The following is a 24,536-nucleotide window of genomic DNA, read 5'->3' on the forward strand; positions in this document are numbered from 1 at the left end:
AGGGATGAGTTCAACAAAACTCTACAAAATAACTGACTTCTGAAAGTAAAAAAAATTGTGGCCATCACTTCTTCAAACATTCATTTTATTATGTCGAACCTGACACTGAACAATGAGGATCTTGACAGTCGTGTGTGTATGAACAAGCGCGGGTGTTTGAGTATTTTAGCGCGTCGGGGCTCCCAGGCGGGCTGTAGCTTTGTGAAAGCCCTGTATTGTATTTCTTTCCTGTGCCAGAGCCCGTTTCCTGTGGCGGTGCCGTGTCAAACAACGATGACCCTCTGCTTCCTGCAAGTCGCATGGAGACAGGTCTGCCACGAGCCCTAGGGCCTCACCGCCAGCCACCGAATGAACTCCGAGCCCCCACTCCGTCTGTGCTTTCAAAGCGTTCCCCCGCCTTGCCCTCTCTGGGTCTCACTTCTACCTTCATGTCCCTTAATTCCTTATCTCCCACTTAACTGCTACTTCTTCTCCTCTTTCATTCATCTCCCCTCTTCTACCTCCTGGACTGTTTTCTTATTTGCCACCTCCTTTCACTCCCTTTCCTCTTCTGTGTTTCCCTCTGTCCACACCTTCTCTCTTTAAATCCCTTCCTCCCTCCTCCCTTTGTCCCGGTGTACAGGTCAGGAGAGGGTCTGTCAGACGTTTCCTGTGCAAGCCGCAGGTCCAGACCACACCTTGTGAGGGGATTTCTGCAACTACTGTCAGTGACGCACTATAGAAACCCAGAGACAGGCACACTCCTGTCTGGATATAAACACGCAGCTACTGTACATAATGAAAATATAAGGTTGTTTTTGGCAATGAGGTGTGACTGGGCACTGCTGAACTTGGGAATTTAAAAAAGAAACCTGTGGGAAAGAGTTGAAAACATGTCGTCATAAAACACAGTCTGCAAGCATGATATCAGAAACTCCATCTAAAATAAGCAAAAACAAAAAAGGGTTTAAGTGTATTTTTACATCTTCTGAGGAAAATCACAGTGACCGTCAGCTGAGAGCTGTTGACCTCCCTTTAAAGGTTAAGTCCCTGTGTTTTCATGCACTGAAATGAGACACTTGCATCATATGCAAACACCCCAGGGCCACATCTCAGCTTTTGAGTATGAGAAAGCTGTCAAATGTTATTGGTCCCCATAGAGATCAACCACATGGCGGGGGTTATGGACTCAAACTGCCTGACGTCTGTGGTAGAGCGATGCAAATCACCAATTCTATGAGAACAGATTAGATATGATGCCTAAACAAAGCTTTTATGTGAACTTGTATGCAGCAGATTCGCCCTCAGGACAATATAGTTCATCTCTGATCTTAGACAATATCCCTGTGTGTGTGTGTGTGTGTGTGTGTGTTTGAGTATTGGCACAGTCTCATATACAAGCGAACACGTCTGTGAATTGGCTTCTAGTCTCCTTCCATTCAAGGTCACGAGTAGACGTGTGCATGCACACGTGTGCTGGCAGCAATAATGTATTTTCGCTGTGCATCTTTGAAATGACTCCTGCAGCCTTCTTCCAGCCCAGGTCAGAGGCAGGAAGTGAGCTGGGAGAAAAGGAGGAAGCAGAGGCAGCTCTCTCTGGCTGCAGGTAGTGACCCTGAGCCTTGACCTTCAACCTCAGCCTCCATCAGTCTGACAACACACACTACTGACAAAACACAGATGTCCAAACAAGGTGGCGTAGCCTGCAATTTGCCAATATCAAAGAAAGCGTGTCTGGTAACATTAAGCTGTCATGAAATGTTTAAAGCTTTTAATCTTGTCTTAATGGTAACACCTTAAAAAAAGAATAGTCCAGTAAAATCCAGTAATATAATTTCTGTATTTTATTAGTTGACAACAATAACAGCATGTTGCATTTGTTCACTCATTACATTTACATATGTGGTCAGGAAAGCTGTATGGATTCATGGACTTTTTTCACACAATCATCCATCCATCCTTCCTTTATCAAACTCTGTGAGGATGCTGGAGGTTCAGTATCACTGCTGGAGACACTGTTAGGACATGAGCTCTGTCCAAAATCCACTTTCAGACATCACCAACATAAATGTGCCAAAAACCAGCATCTTTAATGTTTGTGTCTGAACCTGGGAGATTTAAACTTTCTTTTAAAACACAGATGTATCAGTGGTCACATGTAGTCCAGCAGAATTTGGACAGAGCCCATGGCTTTGGAAGGTGACTGACTTTTTCTGGTGCTGCCTCACCAGCTCCAGAAGAATAACCTGCTGCCATGTTTGGAAGGTTCCAGCTTGCCCTCGATGACTGGGTTGGGCTCGGGACGCGGTCTAGAGTGGTACGGGTTCTCAGGGATGGCCCGCGGGGTCGACACTTTGGTCACCTACGAAGAAAAGTAAACACAGGACGTTAGTTTGAACACGCTCAGCTTTAGTGATGCAATGTATTAAAAACCCTGAAACCCAATACAACTAGTGCAGTGCGTCAAGCTGGAGTGTGACCTTTGATGATCAGTGAAATGATCCACAGGTTGGGTCTCAATTCACAATTACACACTATTAATATCCACTTGATTACATCACTCTTTTCTGGTGAACTCTCTCCAATCAGAGAAGCCTGAGAAACTCAGCCAGTGAGTGTTGAAGGCCAACCTGACCATTATTCAGATTTCTGTTGTTTCCCTGCTCATGTGATTTGATTCCATGAACAATGACTCTGCCTGGAACGTGCAAAATGGCCAGAAGGTTGATTAGAGCCATTCACAGATTCGTGAATAGAAAGTTCACAAAAAGAAAGAAATGTCAAAAGATCTACCGTCAGGATCAGTTTGTGATCTTTTAATTGCTGCCTAATTAATGCCTGCCAGTCATGTAAAACCCCTTAAAAATGGCTATTTAATGAATAGGAGAAAACCTCACAATGAAAAGCAGTAATACATGATTTTCCTGCTCTAAACTAAGTGAGACCACTAAGCAGATGCAATCAGAGGCTCTTGCATAGCCCATGACTGGCAAGAACAGAGCTCTAATCAGCTGTGCAGTCCTTCACAATCCTCACCTTAGACAGGTCTCCAAGATCAGGTCTCTCCCACCCCAGCTTATCGAGGACGCAGCTGTCGAAGGCTTGCTGTTGCTTACGGCAGTGACGCAGTTCCGCCATGTTTGAATAATCCAGACAGGTCCAGTATTCCGTGAATGACTCGGCACAGTTACCCTTGATTTGCCTACGAGGAACATTGTAAACAGATTTAAATCAAAGTCAAATATGAGCAGGAACTCTTCCTCGAGAATACAAAAATATCTTTGAGAAATATGATGATTGGAGTGACTGACATGTAAAGGAAGATGTGGGAGAGGATATCCAGGTTAAAAGCTTAATGACTTCAAACCAAATCAGTAATTTTTCTTCAATTGTGGTTTATAAATGTGTCCACTACTGAAAAAAATCTGATTTCATCGTGAAGGTTTCCATAACAACAATAATCTGGCCTGGTTATGTGAACGAAGTGCACCTCGGGGTGTCTGGCAGTTACTAAAGGACCAAAGAATCAAACCAGGTCCCAGGTGCAATTACAGCTTTTTCCTCAAACCTTTCCTCATTATAATAATTACATCTTCAGGTTCTTTCACAACAACTCTGACTTTATGTCTGGGCTTAGAAAGTCTCTTTGTTTTGTTTCTTCTTATGATTTTGAAGTCATGCGTTTTATTGTGTTTTGTTTTTTCTGACAATGAAACACACAATTTGTTTGAGACACAAAAACACCTACTGGAGGAAAATCAGTATAAACGGAGCTTGTTTAAAACTTTCAGTAAACACAGACATAGTATTTAAGAGTGAAAAACCCCAGACCACTTCCTCAAATAGCCCCCAGTGGCACTTTTAAAGACACAACAGGCTCGGTGAACAATTCAAACAGGTTATGAAATTAGCATTCATTTTTTTCTACTGGTCATTTTATAAAGACATCTGCATGGAAACTGCAAATGAAAAATTCATTTCAATTTAAGCATCTGTGGTTAAGACTGACTTATCAAATATATTCATAAAAATTTAGAGAAAAATGTTAATTCTGTTGAATTACTGTTAAATCGAATTAAAATAAAATGAACTATAATAATAACAAGAAAAATACCTTTGCTGGAATAACCACTGACTTGATAAAATAATCCAGATGACCCAAAAACACAACCAGCTGTGGAATTAGATCTGTGACAAAGTACACTTACATAATCAAAAAAACTTTTCAGACATTTGGCAACAACTAAGGAAACTTTGACCAAAAACCTACTGTATGTATTTTTACTTTCTTTAAGTTAAGATCTGCAGAGAGCACTACCTCACTGTGCAGGGATTTATTCTTATGTTCATGTGAGAAACATGTCTTTACCTTATTTGACTTTGCTCTGTCCTCTAAGTGCATTGGAGTTTTCTTTGCATTCACATTTTGTTTTAAATTGAGACAGCTGCAAATTAATCACTCATCTTTCCTTCCTTTAAGAAACACTTTGGAATATGAGGAACAACATATTTCCAATTTTACCTTCAATTTCTTAAATATGAGACATACAGGCAATTAGGAAAATAGTAGACATCTTGTACAGCTAACCACTCATGGCTCAGTGTTCTCAGTAGAAGCAGATGATATTGAAAGCTTATTTGCAGGATACGTTGCAGAACAGGAACAACAGCAATTCAACACCAATATTTAGGACTTCAAAGAACATATTCTGCCCACGTGTCCAACAGATGAAGAAATGCAAAAACTGTTGACCACAAATCTCCTGACCACTGTTTAACATGGACTCTTTAGCTGGCTCCAGAGTTCAGCCACATCTTAAAATCGCTCTCTGACCACAAGCACACTGCTTATTTTTGCAGATGAAATCAGTGTGGCTGTCTGCAAGAAATATTCTGCATTAAACAGTTCTCACTCTTGCTTACTTACAGATTTCTTGCCTCTTCACGGTTCCCCACATATCTGAATCAACAACTGTTTCTGAGTCTATCGGAAAATGAACAATGTGTAAACCTCCCTAGAGGAGGGTTTCTGTAATTGTCTCTCTGTGTGGGTGTGTGTTACCTGAAGAAGTTGAGTGCACACTCGTTGACTTTCCTGCCTTCTTCCAGACACCTCTTGGGATCCTTCTCCTCCCAGCGACAGAGCATGAACTCCTTGTTGGGTTTGTCACACTGGGAGCCATAGTGGTGGGCAGCAGCCTTCAGCACTGCAGACGACACATTGATCTGATGGACAAAAAAATAATCAATGAAAGTGGCTGTAAATTTATAACTTAATAGTAAATTTGCTGAGACATATAGCTGTGTTAGTAAATTGACATTGCTCTCAAAATATTGACCATCTTTTGGAAAATGATTGATCATGAAGAAAACTTTTTGTTAATAATAAATGGACTCAATTTAATTTGTCACCCTACAGTTTCACAATGACCCAAACTTTTTTACTCAAAATAAAAAATATACACTGTTGCTTCACTGTAGAGCTGTCGGACCATAGAGATCAAAAATCATGTTTTACTGTCCACACAGTGTCTTGAGTTCTAAGCAAGTGGGCAGAACTCAGTACAACATCAGTTGTCTCCACTTTAGCTGCACATCTTCCCACAACGGTCAGGCAGGCCGTTTTCCACACCTGCCTACTCTACGTACCCGACATTCTGAGTGTGTCACCACAGACAGACTGCTTCTGATTGTGCTTTACATGTACCAATTCACTAACATGCATACATATACTCACAGCTGTCTCAGAGCTACAACTTGTTTCCTTCATGTTTCACCTCTTTGACTTGTTTGATTGTAATTAGAATCAATGAGAACTCACAGAAAGCTAACAACTGAAAATCAGTCTTCTCTGTAAAAAAAAAAAAAAAAAGTAGTGTGACTGTGTCAAGGTACAAAATAAGACGGAACTTTTACTTTATCTCACAACAGAGAACGGCCTTTATGTTCACAGCAATAAACACTCTGTTTTGAGAGGGATCAACAAGTCCTGTAACAAAAATACACCATCTCCTATGTGAAGAATGGAAGTTGATCTCTTCTGTGTGAGCTTCACAGGAACAGGACTTTAGTAAACATTGATGCAGGAGGAACACAGTATGTTTTCAGAAAATAAAGATGTTAGCTTTCATATAATAAGGACATTAATTGTATATATATATGTAGTACACATAAGAATTGAGCTTAAATAATCCACACACCAGAGAGGAAGATGCCGTCACTTAACTTTCCAACATGTATTTACTTTCTTATATCACAGACGATAAAGCATACTTCATAATAATCCTTGTCTACAGGCGAAAGACCTTGGGCAACAGGGAACAGAGAATACAACAACAGTGAGTAGAAGTACCTGCCACGACAATACAATTCTTCAAACATGTCTGTACTTTATATGTCTCACTTTAAAAACTACCCCCAGCACAGAATTCGTGTGATGGATCATTTATTGAAATCAAAAACACTTGACCTGACTTCCAAGGACAAGTTTAAATACCACTGCTGCTGACACACGGTTTGTTTTGGGTCCATGTAAAGTGACCATGAACACAGCGGTGAAATACAGAGGTCGTGTGAACTATAAAACCCTGAGGAGACAAAGTTTAGGATGAATGCAATAACACCGTAATGAAAACACACTTTGATTTCCTTTACATTCTTAATGTAGCCGTGGGGGCTTTCACAGAGATGCCCGAATGTTCTCCAGCTCCGGTTGCATTCACAAATACTCCCTGGCTGGTCTCTCATCAAAACAAATCATCTGACTACTTCAGAGTTTGCAGCCATTGAGGATATCTTGAACCCGGTGGCAGCTAGCAGTTAGCATGCTAGTTAGCTACCCTGCCTTTAGCTGTCTTTACTAGTTTCCGCTCAAGCTCAACAACAGCCGCTGCTCACCTCGTCCACACTCAGCTCCTGCGCTGTGGGGATCTCCTGCACTGTTGGCATGGCTGAAGAAATACAAATCTACAGAAGAACAGAACCGCTGAAGAACATTCAAGGTCCTCGTCAGGCTCCGGGACGAGCGACGAGGCCGCGCAGAGGAAGGTCAGTCCGGTTTAACAGCGCTGCTGCTGGCGGCCGGGAAGCGCGCTCTGATGACGTCGCAGAGGGCGCGACAACAACCGCCCGCCTTCGATACTGTAAAGAAGAAGAATTTAGATTAATTGAATTTGTTATGTTGTTTTTTTGTTGGCTTTTATTTTATATCTATTTTAAACAGGCTTTAACACTGGTGCTTTGTTTTGCGGAACACTTTCACCAGGAACTTCCGGGATCCTCACAAGCTGTTGCCACAGACTGTTGCCACGGTAACGGCCTCCACCAGCGTTGAGCTGTCTCGAAGTCGTTCGTGATTTTGATTGAGAGGACGACGGATTATTAATGGAGGCCACAGGAGGCAGCTACACAGGAACCACGAAAAATGGCAGGTAAATACACGCAACTGTGTATTAACCCTCATTGATCGATGGATTAATGAATCAATCAATTTGTCTCACAGGATTAAACAAGGTATGGCATCATCTGTCTTTAACTCCTCAACAAGAGAAACACTACCAACAAAAAAACATTAACAGGGGAAACAAACGTTAAAAAGCTCAGAGAAAGAAACATGTGAGGTAACAGTATTTACAACACTGATGAGAGGAAACAGTTTGTAACATAATGGAAAAGTGTGTCAGTGTTCACGGTCCTTGATGAGAAAATCAGGCATATTTGATGGACTGATATCTTTGCAATTCAAGGGACTGTTGGGCCTTAGCAGTGGTATGCTCCCTACTGAGAGCCATTCACATTGATGAATCTATCAAAATGGAGTTTGTGGAGAGTCTTTCCTGTGACTTCCAAAGAAAGCAACTCATTTTAGAGATGGCAGGAGAACAAGAAGTTTCAGTTTGTTGAATAACTGAGATCTATTAATGACCTTTTCACACTGACAGAAAGGTTGATTTCAAAGAAAAATGTCTGATAAGATGAAAGGAGCATCAATGACAAATAAATTGAGAAGTTATCATCAGCAAGGAGCAGGCGTATTGTATGACAAGCAGTCTTGTGGACACACTCCACGATTGGATGCCACCACACAGTAGTTTGTAGTTATCTAAAAGTTGCACACTGGTGACCTGCTCCTCTCTCCATCAGGATGGAAGGAAAAGGAGAATACACCTTCCCCACAGGGACCAGGCATGAGGGAGACACGAAAGATGGAGTGTTCCATGGCAAAGGAGTGCTGCACTTTCCAAATGGAAGCAAATACGAAGCCACTTGGGAGAACGGCATAGCTACACAGGTGTGTGTGTATGTGTGTGTGTATGTCAATGTCAGAATATCTGCATCCACACGCACGACTGTGTGTTTCACATTGGTTATAGTCGACATCACATCTGGTCCCTTTTAGCAATCACTCACCGCTATTGTCGCAGTTATTGGGTTTCCCTCCCTTCTTCCTGTGTGAAGCTGGAGTCTCTCCCTGCAATCTTTCACGGCCTTTTGCCACAACAGCGATCATTCCAATTATTATCATCAATGCTGTTGCGGTTCATGTGAAATGATAGCAGGCCAGCACCGTGACTAACATCGGACCAGACTACCCCCACACCTACATCCATGCCAGCCTGACAGAACCTATACTTCCATTTAAAACAGACCTGAAGCATTCAATAAACGCAGAAATTCAAACTGTAATCATACCCAGTAGCTCATAGCTCGTTCTGAAACATGCACTGCTTCCTGCTGTCAATGCTTCTCCGCCTGGAGGTTGAGAATCCTGGACATGCTGTTTGTATTTTCATATTTACTATAGGAAAATAGGAAGAATACTTTAAGATCCACTGTATGTTAATCTCAAACTTCGCTCTTAAAAATGCACTTAAAATCAGAATCTCCTATTTTGACACTGAAGTTAAAATGTTATTGGTACGTGCTCAATACACACAATTACTGAACAGAGTATTATGTTTATTTATAAAAGTCAGTTTTCATTTTCACACACACATACACACACACACACACACACACAAGTTGTACACATATTTTTCTACTTTCCCTGCATGATACATGTCACATAGAGTTTTGGTTTTAATCTGCTGAGGTTTTTATGATATCCATCTCTAAGATTTCTGCCTCAACCCAAAGACAATGGAGGAAAAGTTAAACTCTCGTGTGGTTCTTAAAGCGCTGAAAAGTGGCATTTAAAAAAAACAACCTCACCAGCAGCTTATCTTTCCAGAGACCATGTCTCATGTACACAGGATCACCTTCAGACCCCACTCACAACAGATTTCACTTTCTGCTAAAGAAATAATCCCAACAAAGCAAACAAAGAGGTCTGTGTATTATTTAGCAGGGACATTGTTTCTGCTGTTGAGGTTTTGTGTCTATTGAACTTCCATTGTGTTTGAAGATGAAGATATCTTAATATATTGGCATTGAACATAAAACTGAAACTTCATGACCAGACAACTTGAGGTAAAATAAAGTTTTTTTCTTAATTTGTGTGAATTGACCCTTTAAAGTCTATGACGAATGAATGATGTGTTTTTCATTGTGCTTCCTTCCAAGGGATCTTTGACCTTTTCTGATGGTCTGCAGTATGAGGAGCAGGACTGGGATTACTGCGATGGTTACGACAGACGCTTCTTCTCTGAGAGGTGCAGTGGACTAAGACCTGCAGGTTGGAATCTATATTCAGTCAGAGGCTGACTCCCTCAGAAACACACCCACATTAGAGCCTGACCAAGTTTGGGGGGCTGATTCTTAAATTCAGGAGGAAAAAACTTGATATTTTTATAAGCAGATATATATATATAAAAAATGTCAATGATTCCTAAGATGTCTTGATGGAACTCTTATGACAAAGAAAGATAATTAAGAGTCAAAACCATGAGATCTGAACACAACATCTCGTAGTAACAGCATTAACCACTGAACCATTATGCCGACAAATAAATCCATTACAAAACATCTCCCCTGTCCATACAGGAGAATCTCAGCTAACTGATCTGCATCCTCCACGTGAAATCCCGGATTTGTGCTATGATTGTGGGGACGGTTTCTACGATCCCACCACGAGAGTCGTCACTTCCTACACGGGCAGATTCCTCAGGAATGCAGGTGAGACAGAGACTCATTTAGAGATTTAACAACTTATTTGGTCTAATAATAATAATTCTTCCCAATTAATAATGGATACCTTCCACGTTTTTTCATTTCTTCAGTTCAGTCACATTTTTCTACATTAACTTTGCCAAACTGGCTCAGATACTGTTGAGAAATATCCAGGCATCTTAGCCAGCCGTGCCAAGGTAAATCAGAAAGACTCAGAGCAAACAGCAAATTTACTTTTCAAATTAAGCACACTCTGTTTTATACCAAACAGAAAGTCAACAAACGTCAGCGACAGATTCCTCTTTGTGAAATGTATTTATAGTGAAATTTAATCAAGCAGCACCACTTGTTACCATAAATGATCATAAGCAGGGATAACATCATTTCATAATCACATGTTGATTTAACTAATATTTCCAATTTGCAGCACAAGCATGCTGTAGGCTTTAGAGTTATAAAGGACATGAGACTGTGCCTACATGGTGGAGCTAATGGTTTGTTGGAGCGCTCTGCCTCATGTAATTCTTTCAGTCGTTGGTCGATGATCTTGTATTATTCAAGGAAGGAAATGTCCACTCAGGCCGACACCTCAGGAAGATCCACGAGTTAAAAGCCGTGCTGTCGGCCAAATTAGTACTGAGGGAGTCGTTGTTGCTGCCTTGTCACACTGTACAAAATGGTAGCTCTGTGTAAACTTTTCACAAAGTCAACTTTTCTCCAAACAGGCCACTGAAGCCACTTTCTGACACAGTGAAGCTCTTGAATTGAATTTTTTTCAGGCAGGACCCTCTGTCCTTGCCTATATTCCAATAACTGCTTGTGTGACAGCATACAGCGTGGCCACATGGGAAGGATTTGATAACAGTGAACCTATGGAGTGACTTTTTTAAATGGATTATCCCTGAATTCTGTGATGGAAGATTACTGCTTCAAGCCATCTGATAAGAATGCTTCTTAAAGAGGCTATTTCAGTCATTCACAAAGTTTTTTTTTTTCCTTTTTGTTATTTGTCAAAAGTGGAAAATTCAAGACACATTTTTCCGCTGAACATGTGCCCAGTTTTGGAACCCCTGATGTGAAGTGAATGCAGTTTGTCAGCTGTCCAGATAGAAATTCCCAATTTCTGACATCCTCTGTTCGTCATGTCTCACCGCCGTGCTTTTACATAACGTCGGGAAGTAGGTCAGAGCTGCTAGCATGGCTGTAGACTCTAATGTGCTGAATAATAACTTAAACTGTGTGCATGAATGTTTTTGTAAAATCAGGTCTCTTGCTCATAGGTGCAGACAGGAAATATTCAAATCGGACAATTTCTGGTATTTTTCTTCAAGTGTTTTAAGAAACAAGATAAAGTCCAGCTTCCTTTTCTGGATTTTTATCTGAAGATTCCTGAATCTGTTTTATTTTCTACGTAAATCGATTTGATTGCTTCTTACTTTACAAATTCATACACGTGTCAAGTCATGATCCCTGGACAGAGCAGAGCTATGACTCACCAGCTCCCCCGAGGTAGAAATGTGATTTTGGGCAGAGTATTTGTATTCAGATGAACTACTTGCAACATAATACAGATTAGTTCCACAAGCACACAAATCTCATTTACATATGTGAAGAGACAGGGGGAAACAGAGGAGAGGATCCACATCCTCGCCAGATGTCATCGGCATGCGTAAGAAGACAAAAATATGTTTTCCGATTCTTTTCCTTGATGCGGGTTGTTCATCATCATTATAGTCCTGGTATTGATCAGTGGAATGATGGGGAGAGAGACGGGGAGGAAGAGAACAAAAGAGGAGAATTTTTTTTTTCGGAAGTTGAGATGAAAAAGAAGAGGAACTGCACTTTCCAACAATGCTCCGACTCTGTTTTGATTTAGATAAATATAAAGTCAAACAGGAACAGTTTAATTGATGTGCCTTGTTTTTTTCGTCGTGTTTATGTGTGTGTGTGGAGCGATGTCTGTGTAAATCAAGTCAAGTAAGAGCCCAACCAATAATAATATGCCAAAACCAATATTATGTATATATGTGGTTATCAAACCTGACAAAGAAATGTAAGTGAGGCTTGATACTTTACAGTTTAATCATAAACTTTATTATAAATACCTATGAATAACAAAAAAAAACAAATACATCCAAATATATAAAGCTTGAAGTCAGGAAAAAATACTTTTACATAAGATAAAACCATTAAAGCACATCTTTTATGCATTGAATTATCAGGAAAATTAAGGTTTTTACATCAGCGCATATCTACAAACTTAAACACAGACACTGATATACACTGTATCTATGAAAGGCTCATATAGACCAATTTTTGTTTGAGCCAACTGATAAATCAGTCAGGCTCTATTGATATTGCATCAAATGATAATAAAAGTTATCTCAGGGCACTTTTAAAGTTATTTTTATGGGGATTTTTATACCTTTGTTTGTCAGAAAGAAAAGGAGAAGCCAGGAATTGGCTCGATCCTGTCAGGTCATGACCACCTTCGGGCGTCTTTCATACATCTATAAATGTGGCATGCATATATATCATATTCATGCCACTGTGTTCTTCCTTCTTATCTTGCCATATATCCTTAAGAAGACTGCTTCTGTATCCTGTTTGGATTTATTTTCCAACCCAGGAAAAGTGAAGGCACATTGGTCAGAGTGGGTGTGAGGCCTTTTTGAGTTTATTGCCTAATGGCTTCCGCCTCAAGACGAGGACAGTGAGGATGGTGGGACACAGGGCAGACCCACCCTCCCTGTGGGGAAGTTTGCTGCGGCAAGGAAAGCGGAAGGAGCTCAGCATGTGCTGCCTAGAACTGGTGGGTTTAGGACAAGGGAGCCAGTGAAGACAGTGAGGACAAAGACTCATATCTAGAAAAAATGCAGAAATGTATGCATATGGAAATGTTTTAAAATGAAGATGATTCCAGTTTTACCACGTGGAACTTAATATCATTGCTTGGAAATAACAGGCTAAACTTTACTCACTGGCCGGCCCGGTCCCGCTCTCCGTAGTAACCGTTGCTAACTTGGACAAACAGGCCGTCTTGGAAAATTGCCAAGTGGTGAAACAATAGGATCTGTTGCTAATATTCCCCAAGAGGTGCAGAGTATTTTTGGAATTGAGCTGATTTCTTGTCGTCAAGGAGCTGCTATGGAGGCATCTGTCAAGAGTTCTGGTTCATTGTGTAGACAATGTAAGGATGATAAAGGAAATGGGTGTCAGTTAGGATTATTTAGAGGAAACCTTCAGTGTCCAAAAAGAGCAAATATGTGGCATTACTTAAACTGTATTTAAAGATGGACAACATGTAAGTCTGTCTTATCTCATCATATCTTATCTTATCTTATCTTATTTTATCTAATCTTATCTTATCTTATTTTATCTTACTCACTAACATGGAGGAAGTGGGGTTTATGATATTTACTGCAGCCAGCCACCAGGGGGAGAGCAAAATGATTTGGCTTCACTTTGGGAGCTGTCATGTCGTCCATCTTTATTTACAGTTTATGACAGAAACATTTGACCAACAACATAAAGATCCTATTTCTACATTACCTTTTATGTTTCCTTCAAATTTTTTGTTCAATAATTTATAAATTTATAATTTCGGGTGGGTGTGTCAGTTTAGTCCATTTGCTCTAAAGTTAGTGGTTTGTCCACCGCATCCCAGACTGCTGTCCAAGTACACGTCACTTTGGATAAACAGTTCTAATGGAATGGCATGCACAGCACTCCAGACACAAATGTTACAGTAACAGACTTAGACCGTTTCTGATTGTAAGTGGTGCACTCAGCTAATTCTGCAAAAACATCCACAAATTTCAGGAAACATTTACATGGGTTGGAGGAGCTGTTAATGGGCGTGACTCTGCAAGCAAAGTAAACCATGTGTGTGTAACCAGTGGATGATGACAAATGCCTTCCTTAACTGACACGTGAACCCACTGGACTGACGCTGGTCTTCGTTTCCTGTCTTCTTCTTTTTTTTTGAGGAAATTCCACTAAAACGGCTCTCAGATTTGTTTATTGATTACATTTGAGAAAAGAGATGCCATTAATTTCCAGAAACATGCTTTATTTCTGCAAGGCCAAGTTTAAATACAGGGTTTCTTAAAAAGTATATCAAACTAAAATTGTCTAAAATGCAATAATCTGAACTTTAGGCCTAAAAAAGTCTTTAAAGTCTTTAAATTTAAACCCAGTAAATAGTTTCTCAGTAGGTTTACAACTCCTGAGAGGCGGAGCCACATCCAGCAGTTCTAAGCCGTCGATTTGATGTGTATTTGTGTGTGTGTCAGCGATGAGTGAGTGCAGGTGCTGAATGATGAACATTCATGGATCACAGACTTTGTTTCTGGCTGACGTTCCTCCCACCTCCTCTTTACTTCCACAGTAATTAATCATTAGGATGACAAAGTTTTCTCATCTCTTCAACTCATCTCTCACAGATGGAATCGCAGACGAGCAGGAGGACTAATCCATCTCTGTCTTCTCGTTCTAAAAAATGATCTTGTGCAGATGATAGTTATTAGGATGTTCATTTTGTCACGTGGGCTAAATACTTTTGCATCATGTAAACAAGTGAAACACATTTGTCTCAGCATCAGTTGTAGTTTTACCTCGGAATTAAACTGAATTACAGCTAATAATCAAAGGCAGCTTGTTAAATTAAGAAAATTAAAAACACAATTTTGACGTAAACACAAACAAATAAATAATGCTTTCATACATTTTAATAGGGTTTAATGGAGGAGGTTGGAATTATGATTTGATTTTCTTGTGCATTTTTATGACAGCAATTCAGCAAACATGTGCTTCCACTTACGGCCACCTCACTGTGTCATAACCCAGCTTAAATACGTCAACACAACAACACAATGAAGTGATTACTGTTAAATCTGAAACACAAATCAAACAAGTAAATCCTCGTCAAAAAGGCTTTTCCTCCGAACTTCCGCAGACATGTAATTTTACTTGTAATTTGTCGTTGCTGATTGAAGATTGTTGCTGAAGTTGGAGGTGCGATATAAAACATTTGCATCACTCTGTAAAACAGTAATTAAAGGGCAATGAAGGGGAAAGATGCACAGGCCACATCTGCACAATCAAATATCCACCAGTGGCTGATTGAGTGTGTTCTGTTACTACAAACAAACACAGACACACAGACAGTTATGGATTTCTCTCTTGGCAACGGGCAGCAACACTCGGCAGCAGCGCAGGGGGCGGCAGCAGCTCCAGCAGGGGCCATGTGTTGCCATATTGTTTGTAGCACTTTCCTGTTTCTGGAATAACCGCTTCCCTTTGAAACTCGGCGCAGAAAGAGCTCCGCACTGAAAACATTCCACTGCCAAGGAAAACACCTCCGGTGACCAAACCGCGGGCCCCTCCCTTTGTCCCCGTCCAGCCGAGGTGTTTCACAGACAGATAAAATCAGCCGGGGGGCCCTGGGGAGGGGAGCATATCCTCATGCTGCCTTTCCTCAAACTCTCGTTTTTCATACATCTTTGAGACAAAAAAATTCACCGTAAAATAGGTTTCACAAGTTAATCCTGCGAGCTGAGACGGTGGATTAAAAACATTAGAGATCAGTATCTACACTTCAAAGCTGGAAAACCCTAAAAAAGCAGCTTTTTTTCTGTGACGCGTTCAAGACACCGAGCCGAGGTCTTGTCTGTTTGCAGTGAATTGGAGACAGATGACTTCTACACGTATGAATGTTTGTTTGGGCTTTCACATTTAGGTACGTTTGATTCACTGTAGTGTTTCCACTTGGAAACCACAAAACATGTTTAAATTAGTATATATGACCACATGTGTCCTTTGAGTTGAGGTCCTTGTCACTGTCAGCAGATCAGGTTCAGTCTGTCTCATGATGACATCACAGCGTTGTAGCTCTACTGTCTAATACTGAGTAAATTAAATACTGCATGTTTTTCTATTTGGCTTTCAAATCCAGTAGAATCATCATCTCTTTTGCAGATCAAGAAAACCTTTGGTAATTTAGATGTGTGTCTGTGTCTGCATTTGTGTCTGTGTGTGTGTCTGTGTCTTACCTCGCTGCCATTAGACTGGAAGGAAACACTTTTCCCTGGGAGTGTATTTTAAGGATTAAAATAAACAGACTTTAACAAGGTGCCATTATCGTTTCCACACACTCTCTCTGTGTGCACACTGCGTAAAGGTCGCCCGTGCAGGTTGTAACTGTCGAGATGGACATCAACCAGAAAACTGCTTTAATAAACAAGTGTGTGTTTGTGCTGCACTTAGTTGAATTTGAAGGTGATGATCCAGCCAAAAGAAGAAAAAAAACACAGTAATTTGATTTATTTCTGTTTAACTGTCTAATTCTGGTCTAGTTAGTTAGCGGTGAATCACCAAAACTGTGAAACTAAATCGCAAAAATATCCCAGTGCAGGAAATTATCTTAAGACATCAGCCACCTGTGCCATGGAATAACCTCAAGGTGCCAATTACGTGTGAGTTAAATCCTGAGATAAACGCTGCTACACAATCTGAAGAGGGCAGAATTACAGCAAATATGAAAATGTCCCATGCAATCTAATTATCATTAAGGGAGGTTGTGGTGTGTGGCAGAGAGAGGTCAGTCTGACAAGTGATGCAGTGACGTGAATAATTGCCTGCCTTTATTTCCACTAACACAAGTGGGCCACAATAAAAGCTTGGTTGGAAATGTTGGTGTGGCAGCTGCCTGCGTGTCCGATCTGTTCAATTGACCTCGGCGATCAGAGCAGGTAGAAAGAAAGACAGACGGACCGAGGGGAAGAAAGAGAAAGAGGGAAGGAGAAGAAGGAGAATGGGTGTTTTAGAGTTGAAGTGGCTGTTAGTGTCGACGCCCATCGCTGGCAATTATGCACAATCAGTGTTAGCGCCTCAGACCTGCTCCTCTGTACAATGGAGCCCCGCGCGCACTGCAACCTGGGGGTGAGGCCTGCAGGCCGCTCAAGTACATGCAGCTGCACGCGCTCCAGAGAAAGCTCACTTCCCCTGCAATTAGCTCCTCATTCCAGTTTTAACAATGAAAAACTGCTTTATTCTCAGCTCCACTGGCAGTCGTTTGGGTTTTAAAAAAATTGGCGTCATTTTTTGGGTGGGGGGGGTTATTATTTATTGGTGTCTGAAGTGTCTCTGAGAAGTTATTTGCTTCTAATTGTCTGGGTTTTCTTGATTTGACGAATTTACCCCCAGACTTGAATGGCACTTCACTGCCTCGCACACACATGCACAAAATGACCTGCGGTTTAATTATGCAGGCTACTGGCACTGAATGCAGCTCCTCGCTGCACACCCTCCTTCACACTTCAATCTGAGGTTTGTATTTCTGTTTCCTATTTGGACAAAGGTCAAAAGTTTTGGAAAAACAATTTAGTTTTGATCTAAACCTTGTATCTAGTGCCACTATCAAAAAATCTTAATAATTTCCAATGAAATCTTCCCAACAGATGACTCGGAACATGGGTGGATTGTGCACACTTGTCGGAAAGCTGGGGCCAAGGTTGTTGGCGCTGATCCTGAAAAAACTGCTGCAACCAGACCTGAAGAGACCAGTGAAATAAAATGATTACTTTCTCAACTACAATGCATGTAACAGTTTCCTTTAGTAGTTATTTAAAAACTATAGGGAGTGTACTGATCATTTGTCTGTATTGCATCACACAAGATGAGTGAAAAGCAAAGTGTGTGTGTGTGTGTGTGTGTGTGTTGGTGTGTAAAGACGGAGGACTGAGAACATAAGATCAAAACAGTGTGTACAGTCTCTTAGTTGAATAAAATATACTTTGATTTAAATTTTGTCCAGATTAGTTGTTTAGTATTTATTAGTCATAGTTATTTCAACCCATGTATATATTATATAAAATATTTACAACCATTGTTTCTTTCTCAACTGGGTGTTTACTGGATGTCTACGACACATTGAATCAGAAACTAACTGAATCATCAAGTAAAGGATTGTTTTGATTTCTGATGCAAGATATCAGTCACAAACATCGTGACAATGTCACCACGTCACAGATAGAGATAATGTTCAAAATATCACCATGGATCACGTGATACCAATGACAACTTTAATGCTGCAGGTATGAAATTGTCAGGGTTGTCATATAAGCAGGAGGATGGAAGATGTCTGTTGTTAATGCACAGGTCTGCATCGTGCACTCATTAGAAACTACTCTTAAAAATATAATAACTAGTAACTGTTTTTGAAAATAGCACCAGTAATTAAATACAGTAACATATAAGTATTTTATCTCCCATTACGCACCGAGCACATTAAAAATAAATTGTACACATAATAATATGATAATGGTAATAATACTATGACACAAAGAAACCTTGAAGATACAATCGCTTCATACAGTTTGAATTGATTTGATTTGTTTGGGTTTTTTTGCAATTTGAAATATTAATCATTGTACATTCTTCTCTTTGCTTTGTTGTTCAGGAGGTGAATTATTGTTTCACTAGTTCTGTTCAGAAATGACCCACAAAAGTATCACATTCTATTTTATTGCATTTTAGTACACAAAACATTTATGATGCACAGTCTATCAAATAAACTTTTTGTTTCTTTTCATTTCATGGTTTTTGTAACAAAAACAAAAACATTTTCAGAGGGAAAAAGTGCTTTACAGGGATTTACCATCTCAATAAATACAAGGACATTGAGGTCTTGTTGGATCCTGTTCTTCACACATTGGTCATGGCACTAAAATACAGATGCACACTCTCTCTCCCCCTGCCGACAAACACACACACACGCACGCACGCACACACACGCACGCACACACGTACACACACACATACACACACACATACACACACACGTACACACACACACACAGCTATGTACAACCCAGTCTGTTTTATGCTGTCCATTATGTACCAATACTCCATTTCCCTCCTTTGAACGAAAGACACATGCACACAGAGGCTGAACGAACAACTAAAAAAATTATAAATTAGTGACAATACACCTGAAATATGAAAATATGTAACTTTTAACATATTTGATTTTGCAGGAATGTGTAGTGTGACTCGTAAGCTCATCTCAGACTTCCCTTTGCTTCTGCTTCAGTTTGAAGAAACATTTTGTATATTATAAGAATTGTGGCTTAAATCGGTTTGTTCCTGATTTTAATATCACAGCAATAATTTAACAGCACACAACCTAACATAATGTGCTCTGTGGTTTTCCTTCATTATAGGCAGTCGCCATGCTGCAGTACATTTATGATTTTAAATGGAGGATTTTCAATTCTCACAATTTAATGCACTCACAAAAAATTAATACAAGGCCAAATGTTATTACAGGCTAGAATATTACTGCAAGTACAGTTTAGTTTTAATGATGGGAAAGATAAGGCACACAATGTTTTCATTCTTTAACAAAATTCTAACAAAAATGTCGCTGGGAGCAGTTTTTTGAGATGCAGAATCACGAAGTCATCCCTAAAAGAAATATTTCAATGGTGAAGATATTTTATGAACATTTCTCCTTCATGGTTGCTTAAGAGAGAAAAGAGGGAGGAGTCTTACCTCGCATGTGGTCTGCCTTGGGCCACAATGACAGTTCCGCCTCAACTTTCCCCTTTCTCTTTGTTTTTCTTCAATATTCTGACTCTCATTTAAGAGGCATCAGTCCTGCTTCCCTGATCAGTCTCATCCTTTTCAAAACTCACTCCACCTTCCAGTCAGAGGGTGGATGAGCAGAGTAGGACGCTGTACACTTGAAGCAAAATGGGTCCTTTTGGTGGCGTAAACCATTTAGTCTGTGAGTTCCTGCTAATGATAAATGCTTTGTCAGACGACTCGCTGCAGGTGGGATATTCCTGTCCCCAGAGAGACGGAAAAAAAAAGACGCTTTTCAGCTTTCCTCTTCTGTGTCCGAGTGGGTGGACACAGAGTGAGCCCCTCCTGTGTGTAAGATTAGTCTTTTCTCCAAGCTTGACCTCCGGGTCAGGCAGGCAGACAACGCTGATGGCGAGATGGAGGGTTGTGGCCTGGAGCTCAGGGGTCACGAGGGTTAGGGTGGAGTGCTAGCGGCTGAGGGGAAGCTGGGGCAGCGACATGGCCTGGTGAGGGAGGCTCTGAGAGGTCAGGACAGAGAAGGGATGACCTGAAGAAAACACAAACAATAGGTTTTAAAAAGAAGTTACTCTTAGAAAACACAAATGGTCAACAAATAAAAAGCTGAAATCGTAACGCATCATCACACAAGGCAAAAGCACAACTCACTGTCAATGTACCCATGAAGGGCCACCATGCGCGCCCGCTCAGGACTGCCGAAGGGGGAGTAATGCAGCTCATCAGACAGGGACGAGGGTATTCTGGACTGGGGATGACCTTGTGGAGCCCCACTGTGCTGGGGCGTGTGCTTTTTGTGTCTTGCTCTGCAGTTTTGAAACCACACCTATGAAGACGCAATGTAACCAGACATCATGTAGCTATTTTTTTTCATAAAATAAAGACATGGAAAAGCTGTGTGAATATATTGATATAGATATTAATTCCATGCTTCAACATTATTTGACCTTTTCTCATTTGAACCATTGTAAGGTTGGCTCACATCGTAGGCGTTTGCATGCTGCTGAATTATTCTATTGCAATACATTAAGCTCCAGGCAAACTATAGCATGTGGACATTCATTTGCACTAGAGGAGTGTGGTCGTCTGTGTACTGACCTGGATAACTCTCCTGCTCAGGCCCGTCATATCAGCTAGTTTCTGTAGCGTCTGGGCGTCTGGGTTGTTGTCCTGGGCAAACTGAGCCTGCATGATCTGCACGTCGAGACAAAACACTAGCATCAAATCGAGCATAATTAAATGAGATGCAAATAGTGTCAAACACATTTGTTTAAATCTCTGTATTGGTGCAATATGTGTCTGTCTGACCTGGAGCTGTTCTGCAGTGAAGGATGTCCGTGCCCTTTTGGCCGGTTTGGGTTGACTGTCTTGTTCTGTGGGGACAGCTCCTTCTAATGTGATGCCATTGCCTGGAAAACACAATGTGGGGTACAAGTCAGATGTTAATGATCAAGCAGCCAAAGAAAGTTTATTTAAAAAACTAAGAGGACTTCAATATTTTTTCCTCAATTTGGGGGATTTTGGGAAACAAAGTCTAACATGACCTACTAATCCTGTGGGTATCCATGAGAACCACTGAGAAATCAGGAGTAAACAGACTAAGCACAGTAATATAAATATTAATGTTACTTAATGTGAGAAATAAGACATTATAGAATTAAATTACTTATTTCTGGATTCATTCCTGTTTGGGGAGGAGTCTTTTGAGCAAACATCTGGACGACCACCGAGAAGAATTGCTGTACATTTTCCCAGAACCACCACTCACCACTCTCAGCCGCTCGTTTGAGGTTCTCCACCATGGTGTCGTAGTGGATCCGGCACAGGACCTTCTCCTCCACCAAGCCAAACTCCTCTCCTGTGGACAGCTGCCTCTTACACGAGTAGCACGCAAAACAAGCCAAGTGGTATGCGTTTCCCCTGGCGCGGCGAACCCAGTCACTGGCATATATCTGCCGCCCACAGCGGGCACACTTAGTACCAAACCTACTGTGAGGGAGGGAAGAGGAGAGGCAGCAGAAAGAAGCAGAACGAGGGATTATAAGAGGAGGTAAAGCAACATTTCATGAGAGAAAGTTGATGATATTTTGAATCTTATCTCAGGGCCGTTTCCAGACAGTGCACACATAGAATTAAACATGAACAGGCGTCCTTCTCTTTGACAATATTTTGGGAAAGCTGAACTTTAAAATGAATGTTTTCGAGCTTGGAGTTTTGGCAGAACTCGAGTGGGTTGGAGGGAGAAAACCTCGGAGGAGGATGTGGCCTTCAGAAAAGACTCCTGACTGCGGCTGCAAGCTGAGCCTTGAATGCAAACAAACCAACACCTGCAATTTCCTGGCTGATGCATGAAGACCCTGACATATACACATGCTCCCACACAAACACAGACACACAGACACACAGACAGACACACACACACACACACACACACACACACACACACACACACCAGGGAACAAACCAGCACACGTAAGCTGGGGTGGTTTTACACACAGCGGAAGATGAAGAAAGACTTCGATGACATCACTCTAGATCGCCCCGCTGTAACTGATAGCAACAGTGAGATCAGGCAGCATACAAACTTAAACCACCTGACTTACTGTTCTGGTTGGGTGGGGGTGGGGGAGGTTGAGAGGCACACAGGGGGGAGATACGTGAGATAAATGAAGTTACAGGAGGAGAGACGCTAGGCAAGGAAAGACTTGCATATAAACTAAAATATATATATGTTCCTTTTTCTGAATCCATGTCATAAACAAACCCAATGGTACATGTTTTTTGGATTATTCCTGATGTGCTGTGAGAATACATTCATCTGTATTAGATTTGTCCCCAGAGAGTTTTAGCTCCACTTTGCACTTTTAGGGTGCGAGGTTCATGTTGACTATTTTTAGCTGTGGATTAATACACAGTGCAGATGACTTGGTTAGCTTTGGGGTTTTTTTTAATTGGATTTATTAAAAATGAGTCAGATCTAGATCTTTTTTATAGAGACACACTGGGAATGATCTAAATATCTTAATACAACATCATACCAAATATCTGAAGTGGTCAAACTCCTCACTTGAGCCTCGTGAGCTCACTGTGGGTTTAGTGAATCGCTTTATGGTTACAGGCTAAGAGCCATTGTTGGTGTCAACTGCTGCCAATTCTGGTGAAGGAGGCAGGGTTTTATAGAGCTGTCAGAGAAAGTGCTACCTCAGGAGTTAAACTGAGGCCCAGAGGCATAAACAGGCACATTATGACAAACTGCACAGCCAACATTAGAGTTTACAACTGGCTCAGATTCCTCAAATGTTCATGAACAGTCTCTGACCCAGAAATCAAGATTTAATCCCTGGATATTTCTGTGATTTTTACTAATAAGTGAAACTATTTCTTCTCTGTATGACCATGTTTCAGCAGAGGTATAGGCAGACACTACTCCCACAGCAACATCAGCCAGAGGAAAATCTACAAACCTATAAAAAAATTTAAATGACAATTTTCCACTTTAAGGTAAAAAAAAAAATGTTACATGACAATTTGTAAAAGTAGAAATAAACTTGTTTGCTGCAGTTTTTATGCTGTGATGCTCTGCCGGCATTTTTCCAACAGGTCGGGCTGTTCCTGCTGCCCTCTCCCCACCACGAGCGCAATGCATGATGGTATGTAGTACTCAGTAGGACATCCAGACACCAATAGAAAATGGTGAACTCATAATATAGTGGACTATATTAGTGAGCGATTTCAGACACAGCCGAAGAGAAAACTCACAGCATCACAAACATGAGCTGAACTCAGAGCAGTGGAAAGCTATGAAGGAGACAAGCTGGTGGATCAGGATGAGAGGCGAGGCGGAGAGCTAAATAGCAAAGTAAAGAGCGTGGATGGCAGGGAGAGAGCAGGATGACGGGGCTGCAGGAGAGCATGAGGGCTGCCAAGAGAGTGGGTTTGGCAGCTCATCAGTGCACTCAGCTCCACTCTATCTGGAATCAAAGCACACTATAGCCCTGACATCTCACAAGCCCAGTCGCCTCCTTGTGTACATGAGCTTGTTGGCCAGGCAATTCCATGCATGTGGTACGGTAGAGAAAATTTATAGGTCAGACTGTTCTAGGATCTGTCTGACACGGTTCAATAATCTATTTTGAATTATTGCAACAACGTCCACACGACAACAGATCATCAAATTCAGATTAGCAGCAGAGCTACGAGGCAAAAAGTCTTCGCAGTGACCTTGAAATGAAATTTGCCGCCGTAGACATCTGAAGCTGTTGCCACAGCGACGTGCAACTTGACCATTAAAAAAATCTCTTGTAACACAATCAAGTCGCTCCGGAGACCAATCGACTCCGTGGCTTCCTGTACAAGCGCGTACGTATCGTCTCATATTGTAATGGAGAATTCCGGCCTGTTCCTACAGTAAAGAGGAAAACATTGTGGAACATTGTGGCTAATCCGGCATGACAGCTTGTCAGTTTCATGCTCCGAGACAGAACCCAGAAAAGCTACAAATCATCCCTCGTTTTAACCTCCTCCTCCATCTTCATGTCCTCAAACCCCTCCCTCTGTCTTCCATGTCTTTTTTTTTTTTTTTTTATCTCGTTTTGTCTTTGTACCAAAAAACCTGATGTTTATTTTGGAGCAATGTCAATCCCCATGGCCCCTATATGACTCACAAGAGGGAAAATCCCACACCGCAAAACTGTCTTATACCCCAGTCCTCTCCTATGTGCTCCCCTTCTTTGGCCTAATCTTCACATTTTTTTTGTAGAGTAATTCACCTGCTGCTAGAAGAGGCTTGAGGAGGTACATGTTTTTTGGATTATTCCTGATGTGCTGTGAGAATACACTAATCTCTA

At 41.1% G+C, this 24,536-nt stretch overlaps 3 protein-coding genes across 8 annotated transcripts in view; 1 reads left to right on the forward strand and 2 right to left on the reverse strand.

The window, feature by feature from the left end:
* Positions 1-1,800: 1,800 nt before the first annotated feature.
* On the reverse strand, positions 1,801-7,277 carry ndufa8 (NADH:ubiquinone oxidoreductase subunit A8). Its single transcript, XM_020082643.2, has 4 exons — positions 6,877-7,277; positions 5,042-5,205; positions 3,016-3,181; positions 1,801-2,341 (listed from the first exon to the last, which is right to left on the reverse strand). The coding sequence occupies exons 1-4, from the start codon at positions 6,925-6,927 to the stop codon at positions 2,204-2,206; spliced, it is 519 nt and encodes a 172-aa protein (XP_019938202.1). The 5' UTR covers positions 6,928-7,277; the 3' UTR covers positions 1,801-2,203.
* Positions 6,981-17,892, forward strand: morn5 (MORN repeat containing 5). Of its 4 annotated transcripts, XM_020082642.2 has the most exons (7): positions 6,981-7,121; positions 7,244-7,409; positions 8,122-8,269; positions 9,541-9,652; positions 9,961-10,092; positions 17,358-17,415; positions 17,547-17,892. In XM_020082642.2, exons 2-6 carry the CDS (start codon positions 7,363-7,365, stop codon positions 17,369-17,371), a joined length of 453 nt encoding a protein of 150 aa, XP_019938201.1. In that variant the 5' UTR covers positions 6,981-7,121; positions 7,244-7,362; the 3' UTR covers positions 17,372-17,415; positions 17,547-17,892. The 4 variants fall into 4 exon arrangements, with proteins under 4 accessions (XP_019938201.1, XP_019938200.1, XP_069369242.1 ...); XM_020082641.2 differs by lacking the exon at positions 17,358-17,415; XM_069513141.1 differs by lacking the exons at positions 17,358-17,415; positions 17,547-17,892 and adding an exon at positions 11,367-11,571.
* A 704-nt stretch (positions 17,893-18,596) lies between these two features.
* lhx6a (LIM homeobox 6a) overlaps positions 18,597-24,536 on the reverse strand; it is a 13,871-nt gene continuing 7,931 nt past the window's right edge. For 2 of the 3 annotated variants that reach the window (XM_069513140.1, XM_020081833.2), the window contains exons 5-9: positions 21,458-21,678; positions 20,998-21,098; positions 20,788-20,883; positions 20,341-20,515; positions 18,597-20,221 (exon numbers count right to left, since the gene is read on the reverse strand). In XM_069513140.1, coding sequence (XP_069369241.1) covers positions 20,142-20,221; positions 20,341-20,515; positions 20,788-20,883; positions 20,998-21,098; positions 21,458-21,678 — 673 coding nt within the window. In that variant the 3' untranslated portion in view covers positions 18,597-20,141. The remainder of the gene's footprint in view (positions 20,222-20,340; positions 20,516-20,787; positions 20,884-20,997; positions 21,099-21,457; positions 21,679-24,536) is intronic. The other variant, XR_002202504.2, reaches the window with a different exon arrangement.

Source organism: Paralichthys olivaceus, chromosome 18 (assembly GCF_024713975.1).
Source record: "Paralichthys olivaceus isolate ysfri-2021 chromosome 18, ASM2471397v2, whole genome shotgun sequence".
NCBI classification, from domain to species: domain Eukaryota; kingdom Metazoa; phylum Chordata; class Actinopteri; order Pleuronectiformes; family Paralichthyidae; genus Paralichthys; species Paralichthys olivaceus.